This window comes from Hydra vulgaris, chromosome 09 (genome assembly GCF_038396675.1).
Source record: "Hydra vulgaris chromosome 09, alternate assembly HydraT2T_AEP".
Taxonomy (NCBI): Eukaryota; Metazoa; Cnidaria; class Hydrozoa; order Anthoathecata; family Hydridae; genus Hydra; species Hydra vulgaris.
In genome coordinates, this window is record NC_088928.1 from 48,345,230 (window position 1) to 48,360,242 (window position 15,013).

Consider the following 15,013-nt stretch of genomic DNA (forward strand, 5'->3'; position numbering starts at 1 on the left):
ACATGATTTCCCGCATAACTATCGTAACTTAAAGTTAAGCATTTAGATTTCACTTTTAAAAAAAACTATTCAATATTGTTTCAAAACGTCATATTCAATCAAAGCATGGCAAATAAAAGAAAAAAGTTTAGAAAAATTGTTGAACACTGTTGTTGATTATTGTTGAAAAATTGTTGAATTTACTGATTTTGAGTTAGATAATAGTTATATTTTTATGTTTTGTTTTTTGCAACGACTAAAAATGTCTAGATTAGAGTTTAATATATGTATAGATTAGAATTGGTAGTATTTTCGCCGGATTTACAAAAAAAAGTGTTTTATAATCCTATATTTAAAATGTGGCTCTTTGTTTTTAGGTCCGGCAAAAATGCTTTAATGCAAAATAAAATTCTGGTGATATTTAAAAAGTTCCTTGCCAAAAAAACATTCTTTAAGAACGTAAAAATTATATATGGGAAGCAAAAGATAAGACTAAAACATTAGACATTATCTAAAATTATGATATTTATACCACTCTCATCAATAGTATCGAGGAGTTCAAAAAACGATTACTTCATGGTAATTTAAAAGTTTTTAAAATTTATCCAGTCAACTTTTAACAGAATAATCTTACTCTGATAAAGTTCACTGGACAAGTTTTTAACAACTTTTAAACCATCATGAAGTAATTAAAATAAATGTGGATTTCCACTTTGATAACAACTTTAACTCGGGTAATTCCATGTAAAAGTGGGAGAGTCATTTCAGTTACCCTTGGATTTTTGTTAAATTTTAACCAGTGGTACGTATTAATGAAACATGAAAAAATGCAAAGTTTGAGCTCCCAAATCCAAAAGGTTCAAAAGTTATGACGTTTTGAAATTCAGCCTAAAATGTTCCTTTTTTACCAAATCCGCCATTATGGATTTTGTACTATTACTTTTTATAAATAATTTAGGATCTAGTGGAAGAATGTGGCTAAAAATTGGTGCCTGACCATTTTTGAGGGTCAAAAATATTGAGAAAATATTTAAATTTAAATTCTTTGATTGTCAAATTAAAATGGTCAGTCAAATTTTTTGTTCTGTTACCCTGGGTTGCGCTTTCATTAACTCTCAGAGTTGCCCAAGTCTTATGGATTCAGTTTAATTTTCAAATAAAGTATTAGATCTTAGGATATCTATATAAAAAAGATGGTTTTGGTTTCTTAAAGCATAATAAAGATATGTCATTTTGAAGTTTACTCAAAAAAAATCCTTTTTTTGGCCTTCATTTTTTTTTATAAAATTTATAGCGATACTTTTTGTGCGAATAATTTAAGTTCTAGAGAAAGAATATGACTGAAAAATGGTACCTGACAATTTTTTAAGGTGTTGAATACAAAGATGAAGAGAAAATAACCCAATTCTTAATATTTTAGAATAATTTTGTAATGTTTAGATATCAAGAGTCAAATTTTTTGTTTCGTGACCACGGTTTACATTTCACTAGTTTCTGGAGTTTCCTTACTCTAAATGTGAAATAAGATGTCTTAGAAAAGTTTAGGCCTCTGAAAGAAAATTAAAAAATTATATTGTTTTGCATAACTTGCATATTTATTATAAATATTTTTAAAAGTATACATGGAAATATAATTTGCAATACATCACTTTGAAAATATAATTTCATTATTCCCTACGGGCATTTTTTATTTAAAGTTACGTTCAAAATATCTTTTGAACGTTTTTTAAACGTCTTTTAAATGTTCTTTAGTTAAGAATATTTTAGAAGACGTTTAAAAGACATTTAAAATACATTTAGAACATAACTTTTAAAAAAAAATGCCCGCTGGGTTTATTAGTTATAATAATTTAACTTAGCATTATTTCTTAATGTCTCAGTGGCGGATTAAGACTTTTCGGGGCCCGGAGCTATTTAAAAGTAGGAGGCCCCGTTCCACTAACAACGACAAAAATGAGTAAAACAAAGATTTTCTTGAAAACGCTATCACTGATATTTATTTATATACAACTTTTATATTTATTTTATTGAATTAAGTTGAGTAATTTTTTTCTGCTTTTCTTCCCCGCAAACCCCTCAATCACATCGCTGAAATCCAAAGTTTCCACTAATTTTGACTCAATAGTTAATCTTGCTATATTACTTAAACGACTATGGACCATTGTTGATCGGTGCATGTTCTTAACTCTTTTAAGAGTAGAGAATGATCTCTCAGCCTCGCAATTTGTTATGGGAATAGTTAGAAACAAGCGATATGCTATATAAACAGTTCGAAATACATCAATAATATCGGTTTCAACAATCCAATTTAAAACATGCAGAGGAATCAATGTGTTTTCAGTCTCAGATTTATCTTTTTTTTTGCGAAAAAAACCCCGGAGGCTGCAACTTTAATAATGTTACAAATTGTTATATTTCAAATATGAAACTATCTTCTAAATCATTTGAGTACACTTCTACAATTTTTTTCGCGCTAATTTGAAATTCCATGGTACAATAATTAACAGCTTCGATAGAAATCCAAATATCTTATTTACGTGGTTGTAACCATCACTTCTTATAGTCAATTGTGTCACAAGTTTGTCAATAATGACAAAAAATGTATTCACTCGAAACTTGTCGGATACGCTTAAAGAATTAACTTGGTTTTCTCCGTTGCTCAATTTTTAATTACCTTTCTTTTGTTCTTATCAGAATAGTCTTTTTCAATAAACGAGCTAAGTTTTTTTGATTCATTCTCAAATCTCGTAAAGTCGTTTCGTAAGTTTTTTACAAAGTCAATTGGTGAAAGTAACACACTGCTTGCTGTATGCAAATCTAAGCTACAAAAAATGAATACAAACACTGGAGAACGCCAAAATAGTTAATAGAATTAATGCACTCACTGACACTGCACTGCCCTACTAAATTTAAAGAATGTCCAGCGCAGGGGATATAAAAAGCTAATTCACTCCGCTCTTTTAAACGTGCCTGTAATCCAGAATATTTACCAGAAATATTGCTTGCATTATCGTATGCCTGTCTTCTACAATTGGTTATATCAATATCATATCTTTCCAGTAGATCTAAAATGTCAGTAATCAAAGATTTATCGTCATGGCTTTTAATTTGTAGAAAACAAAAAAATAGTTCATACACGTGGCCATTTAGATAATAACGACATATCACAGAAAGTTGATCCACATGAGAAATATCAGGAGTCGAATCTACGATAATTCCCCAGTATTTTGCTTTCCCCAGCATTTCGGTAGTAATGTGCGTTAAAACCTTTTGAGACATAGTATCAATTAGCTCTTCACAAATAGTTTTAGACAAATAATTTACATTACCTATGCCTTTATTTGCAAAAGTGTCAATGTGTTGCTTTAAAACTGGATCAGATTGAGTCAACAGTTCTAACATGCCTAAGTAATTCCCGTTATTTGACGATCCTATAACTTCATTATGGCATCGAAATGCTAAACCTCTTCCGGGTAAAAAACGAATAACCGCAACTATTCTATTTAAGATTGCAGACCAATAATTAAATTCCCTTTTAATCTGGCTTACCATTTATTCATCGACATGAGTATTTTATTTTATGAGTTCTATCCACTTAATCATACATTGAATATGCTCCTTGCTGTTTTCGTGGCCGAAAATAGTTTGTTTAGCTTTTTTCCAATTGTAAAAGCCACTTTTGACAAATACGTTGTCGTAATCGGTTGAAAACAACTTGCAAACATAACAAAATACACATCTAGTGGATTGAGAAAACATTAACCATTTTCGGTCACACTTTTCGCCATTATTCATCACTTTTTGAAAATATTTAACCGAATAATATCTGTTCTGGTTTTTGAACATCCGCTTCGAAGATTCGAAATTAGAGTCTTTATTTTGAAAAAAAGCATACTCCTTGTTTAAATACTTCATACATTAATTTTCCTTTAATTGTAATGGCCATAAAGCAGGGTCTTCACGTAGAATGGTATTTAGGAAAAAAAATCATGATAAATAAGCCTAATAAAAAAATAATAAGTGACAATTTATAGAATAAAAATATCAACTGCCTAAAAAGTAAATTGTTTGTTTAGCAGATGATAGAGGTGTCATTAAAGATAGTAAAAATTGGGGTACCTGTGTCAAGCTCATTATTATGCATTGTAGATTCAACACTTTATACTTCTTGAAGTTCATTTGGCAGGCTACCTCATTTTCCGTGTTATTGTTTTCATCATTCTTTCATTGTTTTTATTATTATTTACAGTTTGTGGAAATTGCATAATAGTTTGGTTTGATGAAAAAAAATTTGTCATTTTCGGAAGTTTAGCTACCATTTCCTCTCTCTCTTTCTTCAATCTTCTTTTACAAGCTCCACTTTCATATTTTCTTAGCATTTTAATTATAACTGTATAACCTGAAAAGTTTTAAACTGTTCTTTTTCTCTCTTTTACGAATTTAGCGCCTTAGCTATTAAATGCATTCACACAAGAACTCTTTTGTGCGGAAGTACAAAAGAATTGTATAATTGCAATCGTTAATGCATTTTCAATAACAATATAATTATTCAAGTCATTAATAATTTTAATTACAATATAATTATTCAAGTCATTAATAATTTTAATTACAATATAATTATTCAAGTCATTAATAAAGGGAATTGTTTTTGTAGCAATTTTTACAAATGTTACATTCAATTATTGTTATAAGGCGCTGCTATTAATCTAGTAATTTTTTTCTGTAGAAGTAGTTGCGCTCCATCGTTGTCAAAGACCGGAAAAAATATATAATGCAGCGTTTTTGTTGACAGTTATTTTATCTTTGTGCTTTTTTTTTTCAGACAATTTAGTAAATTTAACTTTGGCTCTTTTAAGTTAACAAAAGATTTAATTTTCAGAGTTAATAAAAAATTATTTACTTTGAATCGGGGCTCCTAAAATTGTGGGGTCCGGAGCTATAGCCCCTTGCCCCCCTAGCCCCTCCCCCCTCATCCCTTTGATCCACCACTGTAATGTCTAATAATTATGTATTGTGTCAAAATATTGGTTGCATGCTCAAATTTTAGGTTGCATGCTCATGTTGTGTTAAAAAAACCTGCTTTATTGAAAAAAGCTCAAAAAAAGAAACAAAAAGGAATAATCCAAAAATACTAAAATTGAAGTTGATATCATTGAAATAATGAAAGTAAAATGATAATAAACTTTCACTGACAAGATAAAAGCTGTTTAAATAGAGTTTCATCTTCTTTTGAGATGTAGTACTGACTCCTAGAAGATTTTAACGGTGTTTTAACAAGAGACAAATGACATTCATTCTTGGTACCCAGCAATTAGCATCCCGCTTTAGCCAGTAGTACAACAGACTTGGATAATGTGGATGCTTTAAACTTTACCATAAAATCATCATTCTTTTTATCAACTTCAGCAACCATACCAAGCCAGTAAAATTTGTCGTATTTTCAAAATAGGTATAATGACATCATAACATAGTCAATTTTAATAGTTTCATATTTTTGTTTAATAAAAAAAGTCAAATAATAGAGCAAAACCATTATCATCTGATACCCTTTTCATTTTTATAATTGAATGAGAAGAAGGTATAAATTGATGGAAACTTCTTGTCCAAGGAATAGTGGTTGCTATTAAAAGTCTATCAGTAAGTTTGTTTTAACTAGCTCCATTTCTTTAGCAGTGACGTGCACAAATATAATCCCACTGATTGACTTTTGACAGTATTCGAACATTGCTTGAGAAGGCAGTATTAATCTGTGGTTGGACTCTGCAAGCTAGAAGTTGCAACAAGCCTTTTAACAATGCTACCTATTCCATCGCCTGGAGATTTGCTATGGCTTGTTGCAAAGAAATTCCAAATGCAATGAACAGAAAAATCTTAAGCACAGAAATGTTTGCAGTTTTTATACTGCCCTGTACAGCCATCCAAAAAATAATGAATTTTTGTAAATGTGTCGTTGTCCACTGTTTGAAATCCACTGACTCTTCATTTTCATCACTGTCATATTGCTCTTTTGGATCATCATTTTGTATGAGATATTGCTGGAAATAATTTTGGGCAGTTTGAATGCCAGGACAATAATTTCATTGGTAAATCATGCACTCGTTCGATTTTCGGCTGCAAACAATCTCTTCGATGATTTCATGGTAAGATGTTTCAAGGCCTACAGCACTCAACATTAATTTAACATTTTGGTGTATTGTACACACACAAACAGAATGTGTACTTTTTGGACCAGCAAGAATGCACCATTTAGACAAAGATTGCAAAATTCAGAAAATCCAATTTATGGTCTGGGTACTTTATCCTTAATGCCGCATAGAGCTCCTTTAAGTTACACAAAATCAATTTTTTGGACATGCATCTTTTTTTCCCAACACTTATACAGTCTTTTTTTCCTGGCATTTGCCTTGAATACTCATCGTCACAGTAAAAAAGCCTTACAAGTTCTATAACATCTTTGCTGATTCGATGCCGTTCAACCACATCAATGTATGCTATGATACCTTTTTGGTCGCGTAAAAACTTAGCATTCTAAAATTTGTGTTTGGAAAATGAAAACTCTTTTGCTGCTTTTCTAATAGACCAAGATTTTGGGGTTAATGTCAAAATTTGAAGTTGCTGCTTTCTGTTAGAAACTTTAAGTTTTTCTTTCATGCATTCAACAAGAAAGTCTAGATCGACAGCTTTGTTTTGAATTTATTTTAAAACTTCATTGTTGTTTGGTGCAACTAAATCATTTTCAGTGACATCCAGAGCAGTTGCAAGTTTCTTAATAACTGCTTCTTCAATTTTCCTTATTTTTTTCTTTCCAAGTGAAGGCTTGTTAGAGGATTTGGGTAAATTTTAGAGGAGACATTTCAAGTTCACACAAAATACTGTTGAGCAATGATCTTGCTGGAGCCAGTATAACTTCTCTTTCCATATTGTTTTCAGGTAATTTTATCTCCAACTTATTTTCTTCTGATTCTTCACTTTACGCTAATTTATGTCTGCATTTCGGACAAAGCTTTTCACCTGGTACTACAAATTTGCCTTTACTGCATAGGTACTTTGCTGGATCCAAGTTGATTTCACGAAGACTGCCTAAAAAAGGAAGAACTCTTTTAATATATATAAAATGTTAAGAAAACCATTTAAAGTTTAAACTTGTATGGCATTTAATAGTGCACTTTCAGAAGTCAGCTAAAAGTAAAGTTAAAAGAACTAAAGTTAGCTGAAATAGAAATTGGCCAAGAGTTTTATTATTGTAGCTCACAACACTTTCACAAAAATTATTTTAAATACTTTTTATAACTTTGTTATGAGTATTAAATGGATTGCAGTACCGTGTTAAGTTTTTTTTTAGTTGCATATTGCTTCAAATAAACATGTTTATGATGGGGACAAGTTGTCGATTTGACATTGATTATTGATAGCCCAGTCCTCCACATTAATATTTCTCTTTCATATTCAGGGATACCTTCAAAAGATTCAATTCCAAGCAAAGATGTATATGTTGCAAGATGACATTCACTTTCTAGCTTGATTCCAATGGAGCTCTGTTGACTGTTTGCCATTATTAAGAAACTGAGTTACCAAATAAGATTCAATAATTGTTTAATCTAAAATTAAAATAGTTTTTATGTTTATACAAAAAAAAAACTGTATTTATACATCACAGCAGATGTCGCAAAACTATATTTTTACTTGACATATCACTTCACAAAACTTTATTTATGTATCAAACCAACCTCAAAAAACTGTTTTTACACATCACAACTAAATCCATAAGAGTCAAGAAACTCCAGGTATTGGAGAAAACGTTACCTCGTTTTATGGTAAAGTAATTTTTGACCATTTTGAAATAAGAAACAGTTATCAAAAATTTTGAATTAGGCCATTTACTTTTCTACTTTTTTTTCAGCAACTACAAAAATGATCAGGTACCAATTTTCAGTCAGCATCTTCCACAAAAACTTAGTTTATTTACAAATAAGAAATCTTCGATAGAGAGTCCAAATAAAGAATTTTTTATATAAGCTTAAAAATAACATATCTAAATTATTTTTCAAGAAATCGAAACCATCTTTTTTATAAAGATAGCCTAGGATCACCTGCTTCATCGGGAGAAAAAAATTTAATCCGTGACACTTGGGCAACTCTGGGAGTTAATGAAAGCGCAACTCATAGTAACAGAACAAAAAATTTGGCTGACCATTTTAAATCAAAAAATAATCATCAAATTTCATTATTTTCTCTAAATTTTTGAATTCAGCACACTCAAAAATGGTCAGGTACTAATTTTTAGCCACTTTTTTTGTAATTTAGGTTGTAAATAATTTTTATTAGGCGATCTCACAGACTAAAAGTAAACAAGCATGAGTGTAGCAAAAGTAGGAATTCTGATTTTTGGAATATCTTGGTTTAAAAAAATATTTTTAATAAAATATTTAGAGAAAACAATAATTTTTTTAATTAACTATGTTTGCAATCAATATAATAATAATAATTATTGTTTAAACAATTTTGTCAAGTTAGTAGCGTAGATATTACAGCGCGTATTATAGCGGATGTTACTGTGGATGTTACAGCGGATGTTTCAGCAAATGTTAAAGCTTGTTCAAGTTTGCTGATAAAAATATTTATAAAAAAACGTCTTTTACGGTGCATATCAGGTAATATCTATGTTATAATTTTTTCTAGTTGCCAGTCTAGTGGGTGAAGAGATATTTTTAATTTTTAGGCATTTTTAGTTTAGCTTGCCTAAAATAACTGTTTAATTCATAATCTTAAAATTAGGATCAGATACCCTATATGTAAACACTAAAGTCCACAAATGCATTTTTGTTGACTATAGTACGAGTTGAGACTTCCTTGCGTAAAATATATAAAGTCAATTTGCGCAAGAGTATATAAGTCAATTTCAGGAAGATGTTAAAGTTGAATCAGTAGCTAAATATGCGACTGCATTTACGCAAAGAATAAAACTTAAAAACATATTTAAAAAGTTTAACATTAAAATTTTAAAATTAAAAGGTAGCAACCAATATTTTTCTTTAATTAATTATAATTTTATGAAAATTTCTCCTGCTACACCCTAGGTTTGTTCTATATAATAAAATAAAACTTGATTTAAACAACTTTTGAATAAAAAATTTTTTTCCAACTTACCCTCGAATATTTAACGGGTCTCTATTATTATCCGAAAAAAAATTTTTCAAAAGACAAAACAAAAAACAAAATTTTATAAAAGTTGCAAAAATAGTAATTATTTTGTATAAAAAAACCTGCCTAAATAATTTACAGGTTTTTTAATACCTAATTTGATTTGATTTGAGTTTATTAGATTAGTAATACTTGTTCTAAAGGAGATAAAAGAAAACTCACAAAAATAAGAAATAACAAAAGTACCACTATGACAAAAACGAAAAACTGAGATGCAATTAGCAGGAGTATTTTTCAAAACTGATGGAATTTTTATTTTAAATCTATTGATATTTTTGGCATTTACAAAATTAGACGGCAAATTATTCCAAATATTAACAACTCTGAGAGAATAAGAATATTTACAAATATCAAGTTGACACTTTAATTTGCGGAACTTAAGTTTATGACCTCGAGTATCAATGTAATTGTTGTTAAAAATAAATTTGATATATGAAGATAAACTTAATTGTTCAGAATTTTGTAATATGAAATCAAGTCTTGCTTTAAACAATGAATTTCGAGTAGTTCCAAATCAAGTATTATAATACTGCTAAAATATGAAAATTTATTGAAGTCAGCTAGTTTCTTAGTAAAGCTAAAAAACTAGTTAACTTATTGAATTTTCAATGAAATTTTTAGACTACATTTATTAATTCAGTGCAGTGCAGTAGCCAGATCAGAGAGCAATATTCTAAAATGGTTCTTATGTAGGTAGTGAAAAATTTTGAAAGAACACATGGACCACGACTTTTCAAACACTTAAATATTAAATATGGAGATAACAAAATAAAGCAGTTGCTATTCAAAGTGTAAAACACTTATTGCTAGCAAATGTTAAATTCTAAAAAATCTAATTAATGATGTTTTTTCTTATACCATAGATTGCACGTTTTCTGATGAGTTTTAGATTAGGTACAGAATAAAATGCTTTTTAGAAACCATTGTACACCACGTCGGTAATTAAATGGTTTTCTAGAGCTTTATTCCGATCATTTGATGACTCAAGAAGCTTTGTTCAGGTAGATCGTTTAGATAAAAAACCGTGTTTTTGTACCTTCAAATTAAAAGCTTATTTTAATAGAGTTATTTTTATGCTGATACTTATAAATTTTTCTTGATAAAAATTGATTAGCTTCCCTCCCCCTGATTTTAATAAATATTTGCTCTGCTGTTTCTCTAATAAAGTTTTAGTGTTCATGGAGATTTTAATTTTGAAATAATCGCTGCTTAAATTAAATACATTTTAAAGTATAAATCTAGCTTGAATTACAAATTCTTTTAAACATGTCTTTAGAATCTATTTATAATATTTAAAAATAAATATAAAAAAAAAAGAATTATCTTTTTGGATTGCATATTTTTGCTCTTGAATAATAAACATTTTGAATTTTCTTGCGAATATATACTTTGTTATTATAAAAACTATTATTTAAAATAATTTAATCCAAACGTTACCGCCTGTTTAGCAACGTCAACCAGAGGCGATTTTACGAGGAAAGCGGGGGGAGGGGGGGAGGGGGAGGGGTAAGTATGTGTGAGAGAGGGGGTTCCACCTCTCAAAGAAGGCGATTTTCAAGTTTTTTTACGAATTTAGTTGGCTAGTCGGGTATTTGACACAATTCAGTTGAGTAAATTTTAGTTTTGAGGATTTTATTTTTAAAGATGCCTGTCGGTCCTTTTAAAGGATTCCTCCTCATTTTATTCGTAGAATCGCCTCTGACGTCAATTAACATATGTTATTACATTTCTATTGATATTAATGGAAAAAAGCAATTTAACGATATAGCTTATAGATTATAGTTGATGATTATAGTTATAACTAATTGTTTAGTAATTATAGTTTATGATATTTCTGATAAAAAGTTAAAAAATAATTCTTCCAAATAAACATTCTTTAAATAATATTTTTAAGTCGTTGACAGAAACTAAATTTATAAAGTTTCATACATACCTAAATTTACAAAACATTTTGTTTTTGGTACTAAAAAAATTAATTTTTCTAAAAATTGAAAAAAAAAAATTTATTATAATTTATTCACAATCAATAGAAATTTAAAAGTTATTAATGTAGAGCGACAAGCCAGGGCGCTCTATGATAAAAATACATTCTTTAGCTTTCAAATTACAGTTAAGGTCTTATAGTAAAGATAGTTAATGTTTAAATATATTTAGATTTCTTGAATTCACCACGTTTTGAGTTAAAATGTTCCATGGTTTGACCACACGGTTAATGAAGAAGTTTTTTCTTTCCGCGTAGTTTTTTAACAAGTTGTGCTTTAAGTTGTTTGGTGTGTCAGCGTGCAAAAAAAAACCCGTACTTTAAAGACGTTGAGTTTGGTTGACACGAAGGGACCGCAAACTTAATTATGTTAAATTTTGTGTTGACTTTGTATTGTTCAATAAGAACTTCTCTTGCTCATCGTTTGGTTTGCCGTCGTCGTCGTCGTCGTCGTTGTTAGCTTTGTCAAGTTTAATCTAATTAGTCGCTGAGTGTAGGGTAAGTGCATTATGATAGAAATGTGCTTCGTGATTCAATGTTGAACTTGTTTTACTTGGACTATATTTTGAGCTAGATATGGTGAACATTCATGCAAGGTGTCAGTCACCCCGTACGATTTCAGCTTGCACAGTAGACGAAGGTGTGGAAATTTGTCGAATGCTATTGCAAAACCTGTAAATATAATGTCGCGAGTGTTGAGTTTTTTGAGAGAAAACTCTTTTAGTCAGGACTACCAAGTAAAAAATAATTTTGAACTAAAATAATAAACTAAAGAAAACAAAATAAATAAATAAACCAATCAGACATAAAAAAATATAAGACAATTGGAGGAAAAGAAGGAAAGAAATAGTTTTAGACTTGATGGCCAATTAAATTAATCGGAAAACTGGGAACTAACCAAGTTAAAATTATAAAAAATCTTTAAAAACAATCTTAATATAAAAGAAGATATAAATGAGCCCATAAAAACCAAACAAACCGAGAAAAAAAAATCATAAAATTATTAAGTTATATTTTGAACTTATTATTATAAAATTATAATAATAAGTTCAAAATGTTGAAAAACGCAAATAAACTCAGAAGAACAAATATTTACCTAAATGAGGAACGGTCCTTTAATACTGTGGTATTAAAATATTATTTGAAGAAATAAAAGGTAGCCGGAGCAATGGTATATATTCCGTGCTAATGACAAAATAATATTTAAAGAGTTATGTAAAAACATAACACAATTGTTTAACTATTTTAATTTTTCATTCTATTGTTTAAGTTTATTTCAGTATTTACTATTTAAACCTTTCGAAATAAACAAAATTCGCTACTTAATTAAATCTGGTTTGCGTTTTACTTAAATTGAAGATCAGGATCATTTTTGTTTTTATCAGTAATCCTTAATGCTTCAGAAACGCAGAAACGTGTGATTTCCGAAGTTACCGAGAAAAAAGTGGTAAAAGCCAGAAAACAGAAAACCACTATTAAGGGGGCACAACCTCATTAAAAAGTGTAAACTGTTAAAAAAGTTTACTTTTTTTTAAATACACTTAACTTAATTCAAATTTATCGTAGGAACTGTTGGTGATATTAATTTCTTCCAAATAGATACTGAAATTGGTAGAAATTTTATTTAATTGTTTGTTATCTTAGTTCCCCTAGCAACGCAAATAGCAACCGTTTTTAAGTACTTTTTTTTGAAAATTGCTAGCTTTATAGCAATTTTCAAGCCTTCAACATCTTTAAAAATTCGATTTTTAGTTTTGAGTCTATTATAATTATGAGAATAATTGAACTTTAAACATTGCGATTTTATAGCAATGTTTAAAGTGTCGCTAGCAATATATCGCAGCTTTGTAGCTAGCTACAAAATATCTACAAATCTATAGTTGCTTGATAGCTACATATCAAAATTTTTTAGACAGCACTTTTATTAAGATATGACGCTAGCTACCATAGCCAGTAGATCTTTAGCTTATTAAGCTAGCTGTCCTTGTGCCCAAATCGCTGTCTTTATCTTTACAAACATTGATATCTTTTTGCTAACTTAAAAAAGCTAGCAATCCTCGTGGCCAAATTGCTGTCTTTATCGTTACAACTATAACAAGCTATTCGCTAGCCGATTTCCGACCGGGTTTTGAACGAATAATATATAAAGAGTTAACGTGGTCCTATACTAAAAAAATCAAAAAGATAGAATTTTCAAAAATTGCATATTTTTGAAATCCAAAAGTTTTCCATTCCAAATATGTATCGATCATTATAGCAAATAAATTTAAGATGCTCTAAAATAGCAGGTTTTGCAGTAAAGTTAAATTTTTTTCTTAGCAACGGCCTTAGCAACGGGCTGTTTATATTAAAAATTAGGTGTTTTAGAGTGTTGTGCCATTTACTCATAGTATTTGACACTAGTTCCAGTAACTGTTTCATATTTATTTTATGAATAAGCCATGATTTTTAAGAACAATTATTATGTTTACATATTTTTTTATTAAGAAAAAAATGATTTCATCATCTTCAAAAAAGTTACATAGCAGTAAAAATAATAATGCTAAAATTAATAATTCAAATGAATTGTCTTCATGTTTTATAAATATTGACACACACGTTTTAAAATTAATTGTTACTTTGATTAGACATTGTCCTCAATGCCATAATAATTCAATTCAAATCTCAACTGATTTATTAAAAAAGAAAGGATGGCAGTGTTTTTAAACATTTATTTGACAACATCTTTGTGCAATTGGAAGCAGTCTTTTTATTCTAGCAAAGATATTGAAAAGCAAGGTCCAGGAATGTCACCATTTGAAATTAATTATAGATGTTGTTGCCATGAGCGAGATTAAAAAAGATCATTCGGGTTTAGGAATATTTTGTGGTCGAATAAACTTACCTCTATAAATATAAAAGCATTCAAAGGTATTCAAGATAAAATTCTTATCATATACTAAAGTGTAGCTAATGTAAAAATGAAAAATGCAGCAAATGAATTTTGATATTTTAACAACAATACATAACAAAATGATTTTTATATTAATGTAGTAAATAATGTTGGTGTTTCCTGTGATGGAACTTGGCAAATAAGGGTCATTCCTTACTTAACGGTGTTGTCATTGTTGTTGATAGTGACTCAGGGAAATGTGCTGACCATCATGTTCTTTAAAAACCATGCTATGCTTGTATATCATAGGAATCAAGAAAAGATAGCAATCCAGAACTCTATGAAAATTTTATGGAAACCCATGGTTGTTTGAATAATCACAGAGATTCTGCTAGATCTATGGAAGTTTCTGGTATTGTTGATTGTTTTATGAAATCTATAGACAAAAGGGAACTTCGATATACACATTACATTGGAGACGGGGATTCCAAAGCATATGCCGAGGTTTTAAAAAGTGATCCCTACCCAGGTTTGATTGTTGAAAAATTAGAGTGTATAGGATATGTGCAAAAAGAATAATGTGCAAATAGACTACGTAAACTCAAATTTACCGACAAACCAAGTTAGCAAATGGCAAATCATTAAGTGTTAAAGGTCAATTAGCTGATAAGTTGATTAATAAACTTCAAAATTGTTATGGTATTACAGTGCAGAAAAGTACTAGTTCAACAGTTTACCAAATGAAGTTTGGTGCTGTTTTGTTTACTGCTCAGATGCTTTGAATTAAGAATTACGACACTTATGTGTCCTAGAAATACTGTTTCTTATATAAAAAATGATAAAATATGAATGCATTTTTAAGATTTGATTCTATTAGTATAGGACCACCTTAAAAAACTTTATGTCATTGCAACAAATTCACAGTGGAAATTTAACCGACACGTTTGGTTATTGAATATTTTGTGCGTTACCTTAGTGAC

The 15,013-nt window shown here is 29.3% G+C and overlaps 1 protein-coding gene across 1 annotated transcript; it reads right to left on the reverse strand.

The window, feature by feature from the left end:
• Positions 1-2,796: 2,796 nt before the first annotated feature.
• LOC136085529 (zinc finger MYM-type protein 1-like) lies at positions 2,797-3,531 on the reverse strand. Its single transcript, XM_065806842.1, has one exon. The coding sequence runs from the start codon at positions 3,529-3,531 to the stop codon at positions 2,797-2,799; it is 735 nt and encodes a 244-aa protein (XP_065662914.1).
• Positions 3,532-15,013: the final 11,482 nt, after the last annotated feature.